Genomic DNA, 17,685 nt, shown 5'->3' on the forward strand with positions numbered 1-17,685 from the left:
CAGAAGAAGACAGAAGTCCTAGCACTGGAACTGTCCATTGTACTGTTGCAGACCTCAGTGTTTCTCAGTCTTTTTATGTTGCGTACCACCTTTGAAAATATTGAGCTCTCCAAGTTCCACCTTTCCACTTCATCCTTCACAAGCACTTCTGCTCAGGTCATGGTTGTTTTCAACACAGCTGCTTGAAACATTCTCCTCCTGCTGTTACACTTATTCATCTTCTCTCATTTGTCTCATGCAGGCATAGAGCCAAGGAACATCACATTAGAAGAAAGAAAATGTGTGTGTGTGTGTAGTTTGTTTACTCAGGATGGAGATAAAAGGTCAGTGAACAACAAGAGGCTCCACTGAAGTGACAGGATGCAGCAGGTTTCTTGGCAGCTCAAACATAAATACCTGCAGGCTCTCTGTTGAATCACAGCATCACTTTCTTCTGACTGTTGATGATAAATGATTCAGACTTCAGTTCATGACTTTTGCAGCTCTTATGTCTGTCTCACATTAATTTAAACGTCTTTCTATCTTTTCAACATTGCACACTTCAACAAGCTCTGTGACCGTTTCACTGAAAAAAAAAAGACTGAGTGTCAAAGTATAGGCTAGTTTTATTTCTAAAGCTTGGAAATTTTAGTAAACGAGACTAAATAATACACATACAAGATCAGTTTGTTTGATGTTTGTAAACCTGTTTGAGTGAAATGCTACATGATATCAGGTTACAGACTCCACATCTTAGTATTTTTCTGTTGTTGGACACAATGTAGTCCATCTTGTCGGCACATAAAGCACATTAGAATAATGATAATAGTGGCATATTTTAAAGTTTGTCTAATTTCCACCTCATTTGATAGACTCATGTCAGAAAAATACTGGACCTCAAATTCAAAAGGAGCGATGATGTATATTAATTGAATAACTAATCACTGTCAACCCTTCACTGAACTGGACAATCAGTATTTTGACTTCAAATTCAGACTCATACGTGGCTGATAAAGTGAACAAATAGTACAAAATGGCAGAATAACACCATTAGAGGATTCAAAGAGGTAAAGTTAACAGCAGTGATGCAGACATCACTTTTAACATGAAGAAACATCTAGAAAATCTATCCTAAGTGACTCCTACTAACAGAAACATCTTCCATGTGTTGATAATCCTCATATATCAGCTTGGGTGCTGACAGGAAGTAAACAGGACGTGATGCTGCTGTCTCTCTGCTGCAGCTGGACGCAATGCTGCTGTCTCTCTGCTGCAGCTGCAGGAGGACGCGATGCTGCTGTCTCTCTGCTGCAGCTGCAGGAGGACGCGATGCTGCTGTCTCTCTGCTGCTGCTGCAGGAGGAGGACAGGTCCCGGGTGCAACAGTTCATAGCGATGTGTCGACATGCATTGTGCAAATCCACACATTTTCATAATCAATTACATCAATTATTTTGGTGAATCGCCCCAGTCCTAGTTTTAAGTCACAGTCGGGCCTGATGTCTTCTGTGCCTTTAATCTTGGGGCAAAGATTAACTTCATAAATGATGGCAAAAACTTCATAAACTGCTGCTGCTGGAACACAATTTCACTGACACTGTTTTTATAAAAATAGGATTATCTGAGCGAATTATGTGAAGAGCAGTCACGTTTCCAGGCCTTATACTCTGACCCCTGCTTCATCCTCCACTGAATTAGCTGTTTAGCTGATCAGCTAAATTATATTAAAACATGCATACAACCCCACTAACACCATCCCTGTCACAAAAACACCAAAAAACTACATCTGAAAAATTCAAAACCGGTGTGTCTTTCTAAATTTCATGGCACAGTTGCTCAACATCATCCACAGACTTTGTTGTGAGGAGTTTCATGTTGGGACTTCTTTATTTTCTAGTAGAAAGAAACTACTTTTTTTTAATAAACTGGGTCATGAGTTTTGGAAATTTTTCACGTGTGCTTTTGGGGTCTTTGAGCACCTTGAACCACATGCCATTTGGAGTCATTATATTGGAGAGAAAAACTTTGCAACTGAAACCAAAAAAATGTTCATAGATAAATAGCTCAACAGACCAGGGGAAAATATATGTAAATTTGATTTTGGAGTTGATTGTCCCTTTGAAATTACTGAGTAGGTCATGTGCAGACAAAGGACACCATGCTTTTCACTGTCTGTCACTGCAGCAGCAGCAGCAGTGTGTTCAGTCACTCCTTCATCGACTGAACAATAAAAAAAAAATGTATTGAAATCACAATAAAATCTACTGTTCTACTGCAGTTTTCAAAACAAATATTTGCTAAAAAGAAAATGTATGTCAAAATATTATTTTAAAGGGATAGTTCAACCAGAAAGGAAAATGTGTCTTTAGCTCCTCATCCTTGTGCTGATTTGAAGGTCGGGTTTAGTTTTTTAGTCGACAAAACTCTGCTGGAGTTTCACAGGAAAACAGAATCTCCAAAACAATGGAAGTGAATGGTGACCAGTTTTCAAACGTAAAAAAACAACTGGAGGAAAATGATCTTTTTCTCCAGTATCACAAAAAATAAACACAATTAAAATATCAACTAAAATAATTGCAATCAGCCGGCGTTGTAACATGATTAAATGACGTTTTGTTGTACGGGTGTCTTTGCTTTTCTGCTCCTCTGGAACATAAATGATCACATCAGTCACTCACTGACTGATCAGATGCTTGCAGCTGCTTGTTCAGTTCAAACTCTGGTTATGACAACAAGTCTCTTCCTAAATTTACTGCTGACATTTGACAGCTGTTGTCTACCTGGAGCTGTACGTCTTTGAGACATTTTGACATACCAGTTGTATGGCCTCGTGCCAAACTGCTGTTAACAGTGTCAAATAAAATCTAGGATGTGTAGCGTCAGATCATTTTAGTTGAGAAGTTACATAATACAACAAATGAATGACATGTTGTCTTCACTGTCTGTAGAAGTGTGTTGATCATAACTACATACCAACACTGAGGAGGAAGACGACCTGCTGTTTGTGGTGTATTACAGCTGATCAGAGGAGGAAACAGCAGAACTACAGATACTTGTGTGAAAGAAAGACTCAAGTAAAAGTAGAAGTACTGATTTAACTTGTTTACTGCAGTAAAAGTGAAAAAGTTCAGGCTCTGAAATGTCCTCAACTGAACTGAACCGTTTCTCCACCAGAGTCTCCGTCTGTCATCAGTTTCTCATGACGCTGTTCTCATCTTGTTTTATCGTTTTCGTACCTTACATTGTTTTTGTTTTGCATCATTTTCATTTCCATCTCTCGGATCATTTTAGACCCCTGCTGTGCACTGGAGGGGTATGGATGGGTAAAATGAAAATAAAGATTTATGATGATCAAAAACAAGTTCCTTGACGAATTCCTGGGATCCTTAGTGATGAAATTAATTTATTTCAAAGATAAAAATATAAAAACTCAGCTAGACATCAAAGCAGAAGACCAAATGAGAAAATGAATTGGATGCAGACGGATAGATTAATAGATGGATAAATATTACTACAAGCCAGAGGGAAAATGTGTATTTCAGATTTTTTGAGTGTCCCTGTAAGTCTGGAGACGATACAGTCGAAAGATGAAACCAGTTGAAACAAACAGTTCATTTATCTTCTTTCTTATTTATCCTGCAGCCATCATCTTTCATTTGATTCTGAATTATGAGGCACTTTGTAAAGTGTGTTTCAATATGAGCTCTATAGATTAATCACTGATTGATTACTGATTATTGATAAAGATGACTGATGGTTCTGTCTGCTTCAAGTCTCATAACATGTCATTATTCTGATCGTCTCCTGATATTTTCATATTTCAGATGATAAATTATCAGTTTATTTCAACCTGATCAGAGTTGATGATTGTTTGATCAGTGGAACAGTTTGAACAGTGTGTTCTTGTAAAGCTGTTTGATAAGTTATCAACTATTACAGTTACACAGAAGATCAATATTTTATACAACATGTGGTGTTTGTTGTCAAAGCTAACAAACCAATCGGAGCCATCTGCAGTCGGTGGAGAGCAGCTGTGGCGCCTGGCTCTGAGAACTGCAGCCACCGTGATCTTGTGAGGTTATTGTTGCCCCCATGTTCATGACATCAGAGCGAGTCAGGTTCAAGTCGGACACAAATCTACCCAGCATGCACTGCGCAGCGATCGTGGCTGATGGATTCTGAGCAGGGCTGGCTCTGCATCCAGTCACATTTTACGGTGCACAAGACAAGACACGTTCTTCTGGCTATTCTGACCCACAATCCTTTGTGATGCCTGTAAAAGCAAGAGGGTCAAAGTTCAAGGCACATTAGGGGCACAGTTAATCTGAAAACATCACAACATGTGATTGAACGGCACGTTTCCACAAAACGGTGTGCAGCGGGCTCTGAGATATGTTTTCTCTTGTTTGGTGGCTGTGCCAGACGTGTTACCCAATCAGCAGCAACACGTATGCAAACGCCGCTGTATTAAAGAGGCGTCGTGGTGACGTGCACTTGTGTATTCAACAGTTTTGCTACTGTTTGTTGGAACAGAAAGCGGCCTCGCAGTGTTCGAGGTGATCCAGCTGAGCTGCTGTGGAGATTTGTTTGACTTGATCCCGACTTGCTCTGACATCAGGGCTGAACGATTTTGAAAAAATATCTAACTGCAATTATTTTGACTGACATTGCGATTGCGATGTGATTTGTGATATAAGAAGTAATGATCATTTTTATGAAGACTCAAAAAACAGCACTCGCATCCAAAAATGATAATTACATTTTCTTTTGTATTGTTCCTTTTAATGATGAAACCTATATTTAATGAAATGTCTGTTCAAAATCCAGAAATGTTCTGGTGCTCTGATGATGTCAGAATGGATTGACTGTTTAATTTTAATGTTTAGAACTTGGCCAATTTCGTTTCTAAAGTTTGGAAAAAGCATCAAGAAAAGTTATTTAATTAACATTAATTGTGAGCCATGTTGTGTTCTTGTTTTGTTTGGTTTTGTTTTTCTGGTTTCTGGTCTGTTTTATATAAATAATGGTGTCTTGTAAGCCTGTTTGGGCTGGACACTTGTTGGTGCATGACACAAAAATAAAAAATTCATTCATTCATTCATTCATATATGTTTAGCATTTTTAATGTAGGTAGATCATTCTGACTCTGTCTTTTTAAAAGTAGCTCGTAAGCCGAAAAAAGTGTGGGAACCTCTGCTCAAATCGATTGATCGATTATCAAAACAGTACTTCTACTTTTACACAAGTATCTGTACTTGTACATCAGAGGTAATTCTGGTCCTGGTATTGAAACAACCACAAACAAAATGTCACATCAGACTCAATGTTCATAATTTATTCATCTAGTTGTTATTTTTAGTTTATCTGTTAATCTTTTAGTTTATAAAACGTCTGAAAATAGAGAAACAGTCCATCACAATGTCCCAGAGTCCAACCCCCCAAAACACTCAATTTGCTGTTAAAACACAGAAAAGCGGCAGTTCTTGATCCATAAATGACTTAAACAATTAATCAAACAGTTGTAGAAATAATTTCCTGACTGATTAATGGATTACTTGTTTCAGTCCAGTGACATTCTTCATGTTAAATAAACTGACAAACAGAAGCAGCAGGTGTAACAATAAAAAAAACTTAAATGAAACAGAATAAATCCTCCGCCCTGGATCATTTCTGTGTTGTTGTTTTCAGCAGAAACTCGCCCAGTGTTCACGGTCTGGTTCCTCATCCCGTTGCAGCACCAGCTCTGCCTCTGCGCATGCTCAGTTGGCCTCGTGGCCACCGTCCTCGGCCAGTCCGGGGTATTGATCTTCAGTACTAGTGATCAGTTATCGACGATCAGCTCTCGGGCTTGTCCTTGTTGGGGCCCATGAACTCCACCCCGTCGATCGGGATCTCCTTCTCCTTGATGGCCTTCTGGACGCACCGCTGGTACTTCCTGAACGTCTCGGTGCACGGGTCTCCGCTCCGGTCCCCCTTCAGGAACTTCTCAGCGAACCAGCGGTTGAAGCACTGGTCGTACTCCCGCTTCAGGTCGGTGCAGGCCTCCCCGACGCTGTTCATGTCCGACAGGCGGCCTCAAAAAAGCCCAAACACACGACGAGGGGATGAAAACTGGAGTCTGACTTCAAGTGTTTCCAGCGGCGGAAGCGGCTCTGTGTGTGTCAACATGCACTCTGCGTGACTCTCCTTGAACCGCGTCATGTGATTGGCTGGTGTGAGAGCGTCGTCGAACGTTCTAGCGTCACAATGTGTCAGAGATATTATGTTGAGTGTAATGATCACTCTGAGTGATTCCCGAGGACTCAGTCTTGTTTTGTGTGTTTTAATTCAGATTGTTAGTTTTTTTTTTTTTTTTTTTGCTCTACGGACAACATTTGACATTTTTTCATCCTTTTTCTCAACTTTAATATATGGATATATTTTTTGCTCTATTTGTGTTTTTTATTATTATATTTTTAATATAATATTAATATTAATATTATTTATAATTATCAGAGTTAGTTAAAGTTAATTGATTCAGTGCCTTGAGATCATTTTGACAATAAAATTTATTTTTAAACAGAAAAATATCCTGCCTCTTTTTCATATCTTTACAAGTTTTAACCACTTTCGAGGTTAAAACTTGTGTGAAAAAATGTGTGTTCATGTATATATTTTATATTCTCAACATTCTATTCTCTATAGAAAAATAAAATATATTGGAGTATTTTAAACCCTAATATTATATATCTTTGTACACACATAAATGTGGGTATCCAACCTGGCTGTGTTCACTGCATGGAAAGTATGTTGTAATGTTCACAGAGAAACATAAATACAGAAATTAAATGCTTGAATGAATAAATGAGTAAAAAAGAAAAACAAATTGCTCACTACAGTTGTGTCATTTTGCTCCCATGCCATAAAACTGATCAGTATCATATTATACAGTAAAGAGTTAAGATGTTTTTCATGTTATAACAAGATATTTCATGTTATTATCAAAACTTATCGCGTTATAACGATAACAATATACTATTTATCCTGTTATAATGTGCCAAGGTACGTAAAATGTTAAATTACAAAGTTAATGCATTAAATGCAAAGTTTTAAGAAATAGAGGCGGAGTGACGCCTCTTACTCTTTTGACCCAGCCACTGTTCAACTCTCGCGAGACATATGTGCGGAAATCTCGCGGCTCTGCCAAGAAGACGTGAGAGGCATCAGAGTAATCGAAGTTAAGCTGATATTAACATTTACTGACTAGTTAATAGGATCTTAATCCACGGCGGGAGTTTAAACGGGTGAGTAACAGCCACGGAGCTGATTGATTAACATCTGACTTTTGCTGTTTCAGAGATATTTGTGACATTACATCGATGCTAACGCCATTAGCATGCCGTCCTAGGCCGTCCTGATTGTTATGGCCGCCTGGCTGTTCCGGTGCTGTTAGCTTCATGTGAGCAGCTCAGCTCTGATTCAAACTGAGAACGCTGAGTTTTGTGTAATTTACAGTCTGCACAGAGAAACAAGATGTCTGACAGCGAGGACAGCGACTTCTCCGACAACCAGAGTGAGCGCAGCAGCGACGGAGAGGCCGAGGAGGTGGAGGAGAATGAGGTAAGCTAACCGCTAGCTTATGATGCTAAGTACACAGTGGATCCAGGTAAACACTGAGGCTGAGTGCGTCTGTGTGCACAGATCGAATTCAGGATTAAAGACCTGAAAATAACACCACAGTAACATCACCTAGAATAGCATTCAGACATATTACAGAAAGGACATGGAGACAAGTGTGGATTTCTCAGGGCTTCCTTCATGATGATGATGATGATGGAGGAGCCAATCAGTGGGAAGAAATATCTATCGGGGGTTTCCGGGGTCATGACCTCCAGAGAAACGTTTTAGCCTTGTTAGCCATGATTGTGAACATGGAATGAATGATTGTAAAGCAGAAGACAGACATATCTATAGAATGTCTGTAGAAGTTACGTGAAATTATCACAGTGGAAACTTGGCCAATAGAAGAAATATTTGGAGATAGAAAAGAAATAACTGGCTTGATATTTCTGCTCTATAGCCAAAGTCTCCTTACTAATTAATCAAATACGACTAGTAGGGATGACAACAAGTAATCAGTCAATTAATCGGTTGTTAAGAATGTGATCAATCGTGTACAATTTAATTGATCTGCTATCAAATAAATATCTGAAAAATATATGTTTTTTAGGCAACATTTACTACTTCCATCAGCACCAGAAGAAAACGTGAAGTGCAGATCCACGTCAGAAACGTGCACTGCAATGTAATGAATGAATTGTCGACAATTAACTTTGTTGGCAACTAATTTTGTCATTGATTTTTGTGGTTTTGTTAAAATTTCACTACTGTGACAGGTTTTGCAGTAATATTGCATGTGGGTGCAGGACTGACACAGAGGCTGGCGTGTTTCTCTGTTCTCATCATCGCTTTGGTTGTAAAATGTGCAGCACAGTGATTCACAGCCTGAAATTCACTTCAACTTCAATCAAACCTATTTATCATTATTGTAATTGTTATTATTATTATGTTCATAACCTTTTTTTAAACTGGAATATAGTAGCCAGTTGGATTTCAGTGAGTCGCCTGTTTGGCTGGCAGCCGACATGTATGAAAAGCTCCACTGTGGCCGTCTATAAAGGGGATTAAACTGCTGAAATTAGCACCGCTGGTCGAGTAGCAAAAACATCATTCAGCATGTTATTACAGAAAGGAGAACACTGTGGACCTGATTAATAATTGGTTTTGTTGTGATAAATAGTAGGGATGTTCCTGGTGACTAATTTCCCTGTCGATTAAACGCAAAATTTAATTTAGACTAGTCTAACACTAAGAAAACCTTCAGAAAGCAGTTAAAAATTAACAGAACTTATTAATTTATAATGTTAAACACTGTCCAAAAAAAATACTGTGTGTATTAAGAGTCATTTGAAGCCGTTAGTCAAAGTCTGTAATCACCAAATCGTACTTTAAATGCAGCTGAGATGCGCGCTACTTTGCACTGTGCAATACAAACCTTACACATTAATTACAAAACATGACAACAACTCACTAAACGCTTCACCTTTTCAGACCAAAGAGGGTCACAGTGTCTGCAGGTAAAGGATACAGAGCTAACGTTAGCTGCAGCCTGACACACAGTGTGGCTAACGTTAGCTGCCAGCCTGACACACAGTGTGGCTAACGTTAGCTGCTACCCTGACACACAGTGTGGCTAACGTTAGCTGCAGCCTGACACGCAGTGTGGCTAACGTTAGCAGTGCTAGCAGCAGCAGCTCCGCTTGCAGGTTTATGTCTGTGTCTGTGTTTAATGTGGTCATGTTTCTCCAGTCGACTGAATATATATCAGATTATTCTGTCACAGTCCACATTCAACATTATTTTAGTTTTCCAGATTAAAACACTGTCAAACTGCGCTGGTTTTACGAGCTGCCGTCTGTCTGAGTTTGCTGATATAAACATCCGAGGTTGCCAGGGTGATCGGGGCACATGTGCTGGCGAGAGAGGCTGCCGTCTGACAGAGCCGCAGCCCTCACTAGTGGCAGGCGGCTGCATAAAATCTGAGAGGGTGGGGACATTTAATCGTATAGTCGACTAATTGCGTGTATCCCTAATCAGGAGGAGCCGGCCAGCCCCGTGGGCAGCGACAAGGTAGCAGAAGAGGAGGGGGAGGACCTGGAGGATGAGGAGGAGTATGACGAAGAGGAGGAAGAGGACGATGACGATCGTCCCAGGAAGAAGCCGAGACACGGAGGGTTCATCCTGGACGAAGCCGGTTTGTCACCTCCTTTAAAATGACGCTCCTCTTTCTATTTCTGTCTCCGTCTCGCTCGACTTTTCCTGAAGACACCTGTCACTTTTCAGAGATTAAAAGCAGCTTCTGATACTTTTGTCTTCTGTTTGTGTTCCCTCTGGCCAGATGTGGACGATGAGTATGAGGACGAGGAGGATCAGTGGGAGGAAGGAGCTGAAGATATTCTGGAGAAAGGTGAGGAACTAAACCTGTTCATCACAGATGCAGATTTTTCATATTCTACTTTTCAGATGTGTTTTTTTTTACCACTGTGATGAGACACACAGTCATGAAATAAGAGTTTGTTGGTTTTGGTGTTTAAAACTAAGGATACATGATAATATCAGCTGGTAAAGGCTTTAAAATGAAACATCAGTATGGGCTGGAAATATCTGCTGATATGCTGAAGCTTTAATTATATGACATCAGAAACACAAACCGTTTTATTGCCAAGTAGGTTTTCACTTGTTGGCATGTTGGTGCAGAACTACAAACATGGTGCTAAAAATATAGATAAAGATTAAGGCAACTACTGACTGTTAAAACAGCATAAATAGATAAGTAAATAATAAACACTGACATGTGAAAAAACAAAAATATACAAAACGTTAAAAACAATATTTACAAATGTCGGTGATCATGAGTGTGTCTGCTGTCTGGACACGTTTTTTTTTTTTTTTGAAGCATCTGAAACGGACATCAAAGTTACTATTAGCAGTGTTAGCAGCAGCAGCTCCGCCTGCAAGTTTATGTCTGTGTCTGTGCTTAATGTGGTCACGTTTCTCCAGTCAACTGAATATATATCAGCTTATTCTGTCACAGTCTACATTCATCTGTCCGACTTTGCTGATGTAAACATCCGGTGTTGCCACGGTGATCGGTTCATACGCGCTGGGTGAGAGGAGCTGCTGTCTGACAGAGATGCAGCCCCGACTAGAGGCAACAGATAACTGGCATCATGCATGAATGAAATATTGATAAATATTTAAAATATTTTATTTTTAAAAATTTTAAACTACTAGTATTTCTGGTGCCGACTAGTGTGTGTGGGGACGTTTAATTGCATAGTCGTCCCCGCCATGTGATGGTAACCATACTTTGAAGGGGTCATGCTTTTACCTGTCTGGACATGGAAAAAAAACATGATACAATCCTTATGACAGTAAAATGGTCTGTTTAAAGACGATCAACTGCAGTAATTCTTTTCTCAGTAGAAGAAAATGTGGGTAAGAACACTGCTGCATGAAAAAAAAATACCGTCAAATACCATGAAACCAATATGAGTTTTAAAAAAAAGGTGATATGAAAATTTTGTCATACCGCCCAGCTCTAGTATGATCCAATATTCCAAACTTCCAAACAATGTCAAAGGTCAAATCAGAGGTCAGGATTAAGATAAGATAAAATAAGATAAGATGAACTTTATTGATTCCACACCGGGGAAATTCACTTGTCACAGCAGCTCAGCAGTACAAATAGAAAGTGACAATAAGTACTTAAAAATATTAAGATAAAAAGAAGAAAGATATGTATGTACATATCAGTTTAAAAATATAAAATCTAAGAAATATAAAATTTAAAGTATTAAGTACAGGACTGTACACACAGACTATTTACAATATATACACCTTCCACTGTAAACTTGTTGCCTTGAAGAGGCAGATTGCACAAAGGGTATGATAGATTGCACTAAATATTAGTGTTAGCAGCAAGAGATTTAACAAGTGAGAGATTTAACAAAGTGAGCATGTATCTCACATATATCTAATATGTAAAAAGATATAAAATTGACACATACACGATTATTTTCCTCGACAACAAGAAAACTTTGAAGTTGTTTTTCTCAGTTGTGCTCTGTGAGGTTCCTGCAGGACAGAATATATCGACATCAGCTGTTGAAAAACACAAACGAATCACACAGAGAACAGCCTGTTTTCCACAGCGCGCTGCTCTGTTTTTGTTGGTTCAGTTCATTTCAAGTCAGTTAAAATGTGAACATGCTGAAATGGGAACAAGAAAAATGGTTGACGCAGAGACTCCCTCTTATCAGATCAGTCCACAACTGAACAAATAAATAACTTGACTTTCACAAGTGTGAAATTAGACATAACAACTCTGGATTAAATACTTGAAGCCAGTTTCTAATTGCGACAAGTAAATTTTCATGTTGCTCTGATGTGAACTGAAGTCTCCCATCAGAGGAGAATGAATTCAAACAGCTGAAATTTTCTTTGGCGATGAAACAAACCTGCCTCATTTGTAATTAATGGGCTAAAACTGGAGATTGGAGCAGTCGTTTGAGTTCAGTCTGTCTCTAAACTGCTTACAGTCTGATTGGACCATCCGTCACACACAAACTTTTATTTATAGCTGTGACCACGCAGTCCTGATGTGAACTCAGTGTAGAAAAGTCTCAGCGCTCGATTCATTTCAGTAAAAAATGACTCTCATCAGAGAGTCGGTCCCTCTGCCTGAGGGCTGATGTCAGAGGTCAAACAGTGTGATTACACCTCAACAAACTGTTGTCAGATGTTTCACTTGGCCAGAACTTAGATTTGATATATGAAGTTTAAATTTTACCAAGCAATTATTGGTTTTATCAGATTAACGAATTTTTCAGATAAATTCTCTGTGATCATTATAAAATAAATACTTGTGTGTTATATAGTCATAAATACAGATCAATATGTGTGATCAGGTGGCCTCAGACTGATGACAAACTTGACTGAATTTGTCCACCTTTCTCATAGCAGACATGTTGACTTGTCACAGTAACACATCTAACATGAATGTTGGCTCCGTTCCATTTAGGTGCATCAGTTAATCATGACATTTAGTTAGCATGTATCCTACCAGAATAAAAGCATGATAAATAAATGTTATTTATGTCAAAATATCTGCTGTGATTAAAGTCTGTTCACACCTTTTTTCAGACGAATTTGCCTCGTCAGAAACCAAAATATTCAGAGTTCAATTTCAAATCTGTAAAAGTTTTAAAATGTTTTGAATTTCTGGAAGGGATGAATTAAGTTCGATCTGCAAAACTGATAAATCGATGATCAAAACAGTTGCAGATTGGTTTAGTAATCAGTTAACAATTGATTAATTGCTGCGACTCATCGTCATAGATTTAAAACTGTGAAAAGAGAACAATGTGCTGCACTGGGTAAAAAAATGTTAATGGAAGAGGAAAAGTCAGATAAGTGCACGCCTCATCAGTGAAGAAGCTGTTTCTGACTTTTTACAGGCAATTCAATATAATGACTCAAACTTTTGGCTAACACTTGAACGGTTAAGTGATTTTTATCTGCCCTGTAATTTTGTGACTTCACATTCATGGAAATAAAAAAAAAATGTGTTGGCTGTTACAGCTGCATCACGTTACTGTTTCCCAAAAACCCAGAAACTGTATTCAGTCTTGTTGTTTAGATTCATTTCCATTACGTAACACGGTTTGTTTTTAGTAATCTGAAAAATGAGAATCCAGGTGTGTTTCTGAACATGAGTGTTGTCTGACTGAACTCTCTCTGTCTTATTGGTGTTCCTCTCTGTCATGCATGTCCTCTTCAGTTAACGGTAATTCTACTCCAGTTACTCTCCTGCTCTGATGTCTCCATTTATATATATATCCATGTGTATCTCAAGCAAATGGAGCGCCAGTCTCATCCATTTGATTAAAAATCCATGTCCCAGAATGTATTAACCCCACCTCATCTCAGCACAGCTGTATGTGAGCGTGTAGCTTCATGTGAGGAAGCACTGAGGGCAAATCCATCATTGGCTAAAAAGCAACAACTCACTTTGACAAAGTCCAGACACACACAGTTACTGCTGACGACATTTCATTGGCTACGAAAACAACTTTTACTTCTAGTAATTACTTGTAGCTGCCATGATTTCTGATGGAAGTCAGCCTGCTCCAACACCTCTTTAACAAATGTAGATTTTAATGGTTTTATTTTTGGATAGAGTCATTTTGATGATATTTGATCTCTTTAATCTGGAGCAAATCCAGCCACATGAATGAAAACTCACAAATCACTTTGTTTAGTTCAGTTTAATTCTGCATGCAGAGGTTTGACGTTCAGCTGAAGAATTTTTACACACGGTTCCAGTCATTGATCTGAAATGTTGTAAGAACCAAGTGTGATCATTTGCCTGACCCTGCTACCTGGTAGAAGATTGCTGTTTTTCTTTCAAACTAACAGATGTGGTTGAAGCTTTTCATGTGGCACATGGTAATGCACACTGTCACTAAAGGCAGAGGAACAGTAGAACCAAAATCACAAGTGGTGTGTTGGCGGTAGAGATAAATGTACAGTTAGTGACAGATCAGACATGTTTTGACACCTCGTCTGTTTCCAGACCCCTGTCCACATCTCAAGGCCCCTTTCCACCAAATTAGCTCAGGTTCTTGAACCGGTTCTGTGTTTTAGTGAATCAGCTCCTGTTTCCAGCAGTTTTGAGCAGAACGTTTGCAATTAAGGATCATCAAGAACAGAGGGCTTTGCACAATCCACAACAACTGGACACGCTCACCTGCTGTTTGTAAAGTTGGTTCCAGCTAGGACACATGTAATCACAAAAACTCCAAGCCACTCTCTTTTAGAGCTATTAAAATGCTTTTATTGTCACAACATGATCATGGTCAACCTTAAGACCACATGATCATGCCGTCTCACTAAAGGCATTTCAGTGTTTTAAAGGAGAGCGCCCTGGAGTTTTTTTTATGATTTCTGAGTAAAAGTTTATCCTAGTCACCAAATTTAAACAAAAAAGTTTTAAATATTTCATCAACTAAAATGTGTATGACATAGCATGCATCCATGGTTCAATTTCTTTTCCTCTAAATTTTGTTGGTGGATAGTCTTGAGCGTCCGCAGACCTCCCTATGGATGCCAAATCCCTCCCAAAGAAAGAGACGTCTTCAGGTGGAAATATAGAAATAATTGTGGCTCCAGATGGAATTTTCTCCTGTTTTTTTGGACTAAAGGCTCTTTGGAGAGTAAAGGTTGCAGACCTCTGACCTTAAGTATGAGCCTGCAGGGGGCGTATCATATTCTACTGACACATCCTTCATTACAGTGCTTCCACTCAAAACTCAGAGAATCCTGAATGGAACCAGTCCAAGAACCAGAGTTCATTTGGTGGAGTCCGACTCCCAGAATAAGAATGGATATAGACGTTCCTCCTGTTGACATGACAAACATTAAGTCTGGTGATAATCTGTACGTTTCCTTGTCAACAAATTCCCTGAAAAGTCCATCTCGACACCGACTGTAATCACTTACTGTGTGTGTGTGTGCGTGTGTGCGTGTGTGTGTGTGTGTGTGTGTGTGTGTGTGTGTGTGTGTGTGTGTGTGTGTGTGTGTGTGTGCGCGCATCTGTGTGTGTGTGCGTGCGTGTGTGTGTGTGCGTCTGTGTGTGTGTGTGTGTGTGTGTGTGTGTGTCACAGCCTGATGCATCTTCTTCTTCTCTGCTCCATTGTTGTCCAAAAACTGTTAAAACCACATCAGTGAGCTACACTGTTGTTCCTTCATTACCATGAAAACACACACTGTAGTTTATTTTGGTCCGATACACTCCGTCCTGCTGCCATACTCACTATAGCACCAAATGTGGATTAATACGCAGCTGAAAATATAACAAATGCACAGCGTTGTCCTGTTTAAGAGATGTTTTAAACACAAACTATATATTTCTGAGTAGAGCTGCATGATTTGGTATAAAAAAAAAAAATCAGATTATTTTGACTGAAATTGTGATACTACATACGATTAGTGGGAAAGATCAGTTTTGCATCACATAGTTCATGTTCACTGAAAAAAATTATTATGGTGTGATATTTATTGAGGTTTCCACCAAACAAAAATGTTTTATCTGTAGAACAAGATTTTCATCTGTGCTTTTTTGATTTGGTTATTGCACTTGGCCAGATTGCAGTGAATCATGTAGCCCTGTTTCTGAGGAATGTTTAAAGATTTATGACTTCGCTATGAACCAGTGAGCTTGGAGCCGAGAGCCACAGACAGGAAGTCAGACAGGATTGAGAGATGTACTAACACATCTTTTCATGAGATTTGTTCATCAGAAATATAGTGTATGTCTTGTGTTTCCTGGAATAGTGACCAGAGCCTGCAGAAGGTACCAGGCCTTTATTTGAGGCAGGCTTGTATTAGTCAGGGAGTCAGACAGATTAAAAACGGTGTTTATGTGGATCTTTTCATGGGATTTGTTGACAATCAGGAAAATTAAATAAAAACTAAAACATGAAAAACTACAAACTCCTAAACAGCGGTGACGCTGGTCGAGGATCTGCTGTCGTGCTGGAGTTGAGTTTTGGTTCTACTGTTCTGTCCCCTTAAACACATTGAACCCTCACTGGCCTCATGCTTCTCTGTGCTCGACAGTCACCATTAATCTGTTTGTTTTTCTGTTGTTTTTTTCTCCCATCATGCTTTGTGTTGCTGCTGCCTGCCTGACTCTGCTCCTGTGTGCTCTCCCCTGATGACAATGTCTTCTGTCCTCCTCACCTCTTCATCCTCCTCCTCCTCTCTCCCTCTTTACTGCTGCTATGCCATGATCCTATCGTTTTGTTCTTCTCTTCTTTTTTAATTTTTTGCCTGTTCTTCCATTCTCTTTTTATGTTTCCCCCAATCCTGTTTCCTCCTCCCTTCTTTTTTCTCTTCATACTGTTGTTTTTTCTTCTCTGTCTTCTTCCTTTTATTATTTGTTTGTTTTCTTGCATTTCTTCTTCTCATCTCTCTCCCTCTTCCTCTTCTTCTACTCGTCCGCACTCACTCCAACTTTGCTTTATTAACTCTCCTTTCACTTCTTTGTCCTTTCTCCTTTTCCTTGATCTTTTCTTTCTTTTATGTCTTTATCACATCTCTGTGCACTTGCTCTTCCTCCTATCTCCTTTTTTTCCTCCTCCTCCTCTCATCTGTCTGTCACTGGTTGGTCCTGAGCAGAGGAGGCTGAAGGTAAGTCTGTTCTCTGTCAGTGGTCACAATCATCATTCATTATTTCATCTAAATGAATTTATTTCAGTATAATGACCCCTTGTCTCTCCCTGTCAGTGTCTAACATGGACCATGTGGTTCTGGATGAAGATCATTCAGGATCCAGAAGGCTGCAGAACCTCTGGAGGTAATAGATACTTCACTTTGATCTGTATTTAGTCCACACACCAGTAAAACAATACCCATAAAGCATTTTTACTTGACGTTTTATATAAACACACACAGAGTGTTTCTTCAGAAATTTGGAAGCAGAACAGTTTGTCATGTGTTGGTTTTAGGTGCAAGGTTCTCAGGAAAGCTGAAAGCACTGGTGTCGTGTACAAGAGTTGAAAAGATTTTCTGTTTCCACATTCATCAAACTAAAAAAAAAAATGTCTGATTTCCATTGGGGTTGCGCTGCTCGTTAACATTTTCCACCTGGCCACCATCTGTGATACATTGGTGACCTCCTCCCATCTGCTTGAGTCTGATTTGATTTGATTCACTACATATCAAAAAACATCATCAAAACATATATGAATAATAAGATAACAATTACTGATTACAATTTGGAATTGAAGTAATTCCAGAACATTAAGTCCTGTTTTTTTTCAGTAGAGCTCTCACACGGAGAGGTAATATGAAAAGAAAAGAAGAAAAAAATGAAATAAATACAGAGATAATGTAAAGAAAAACAACAATAACAGAAAAATGTGTTTGTGTAAAAAGTTCTCCATCTTTTTCCTTTTTAAATAGAAAAATACAACCGTTCATCCTCTGAATTTAAGTCTCTCTTTTAACGAAGGAAGACGAGCTTAACTCTTCGTAAAACACACTTCATTCAAACGTGACAGAAAAACATGTAAAACTCACCAAGACTGTCTTTGTTAATCTG

The 17,685-nt window shown here is 39.0% G+C and overlaps 2 protein-coding genes across 2 annotated transcripts in view; one reads left to right on the plus strand and one right to left on the minus strand.

Annotated features, from left to right (window-relative positions):
- Positions 1–5,480: 5,480 nt before the first annotated feature.
- Positions 5,481–6,201, minus strand: triap1 (TP53 regulated inhibitor of apoptosis 1). Its single transcript, XM_084716332.1, has one exon. The coding sequence runs from the start codon at positions 6,036–6,038 to the stop codon at positions 5,814–5,816; it is 225 nt and encodes a 74-aa protein (XP_084572458.1). The 5' UTR covers positions 6,039–6,201; the 3' UTR covers positions 5,481–5,813.
- A 1,031-nt stretch (positions 6,202–7,232) lies between these two features.
- The window catches only part of supt5h (SPT5 homolog, DSIF elongation factor subunit), a 35,014-nt gene continuing 24,561 nt past the window's right edge, over positions 7,233–17,685 (plus strand). Inside the window, exons 1-7 of the mRNA XM_084716884.1 lie at positions 7,233–7,261; positions 7,473–7,577; positions 9,615–9,771; positions 9,916–9,984; positions 13,360–13,365; positions 16,761–16,772; positions 16,869–16,938. Of these exons, the coding sequence (XP_084573010.1) occupies positions 7,491–7,577; positions 9,615–9,771; positions 9,916–9,984; positions 13,360–13,365; positions 16,761–16,772; positions 16,869–16,938 (401 nt within the window). The 5' untranslated portion in view covers positions 7,233–7,261; positions 7,473–7,490. The remainder of the gene's footprint in view (positions 7,262–7,472; positions 7,578–9,614; positions 9,772–9,915; positions 9,985–13,359; positions 13,366–16,760; positions 16,773–16,868; positions 16,939–17,685) is intronic.

Source organism: Lutjanus erythropterus, chromosome 4 (genome assembly GCF_056507025.1).
Source record: "Lutjanus erythropterus isolate fLutEry1 chromosome 4, fLutEry1.hap2, whole genome shotgun sequence".
Taxonomy (NCBI): domain Eukaryota; kingdom Metazoa; phylum Chordata; class Actinopteri; order Lutjaniformes; family Lutjanidae; genus Lutjanus; species Lutjanus erythropterus.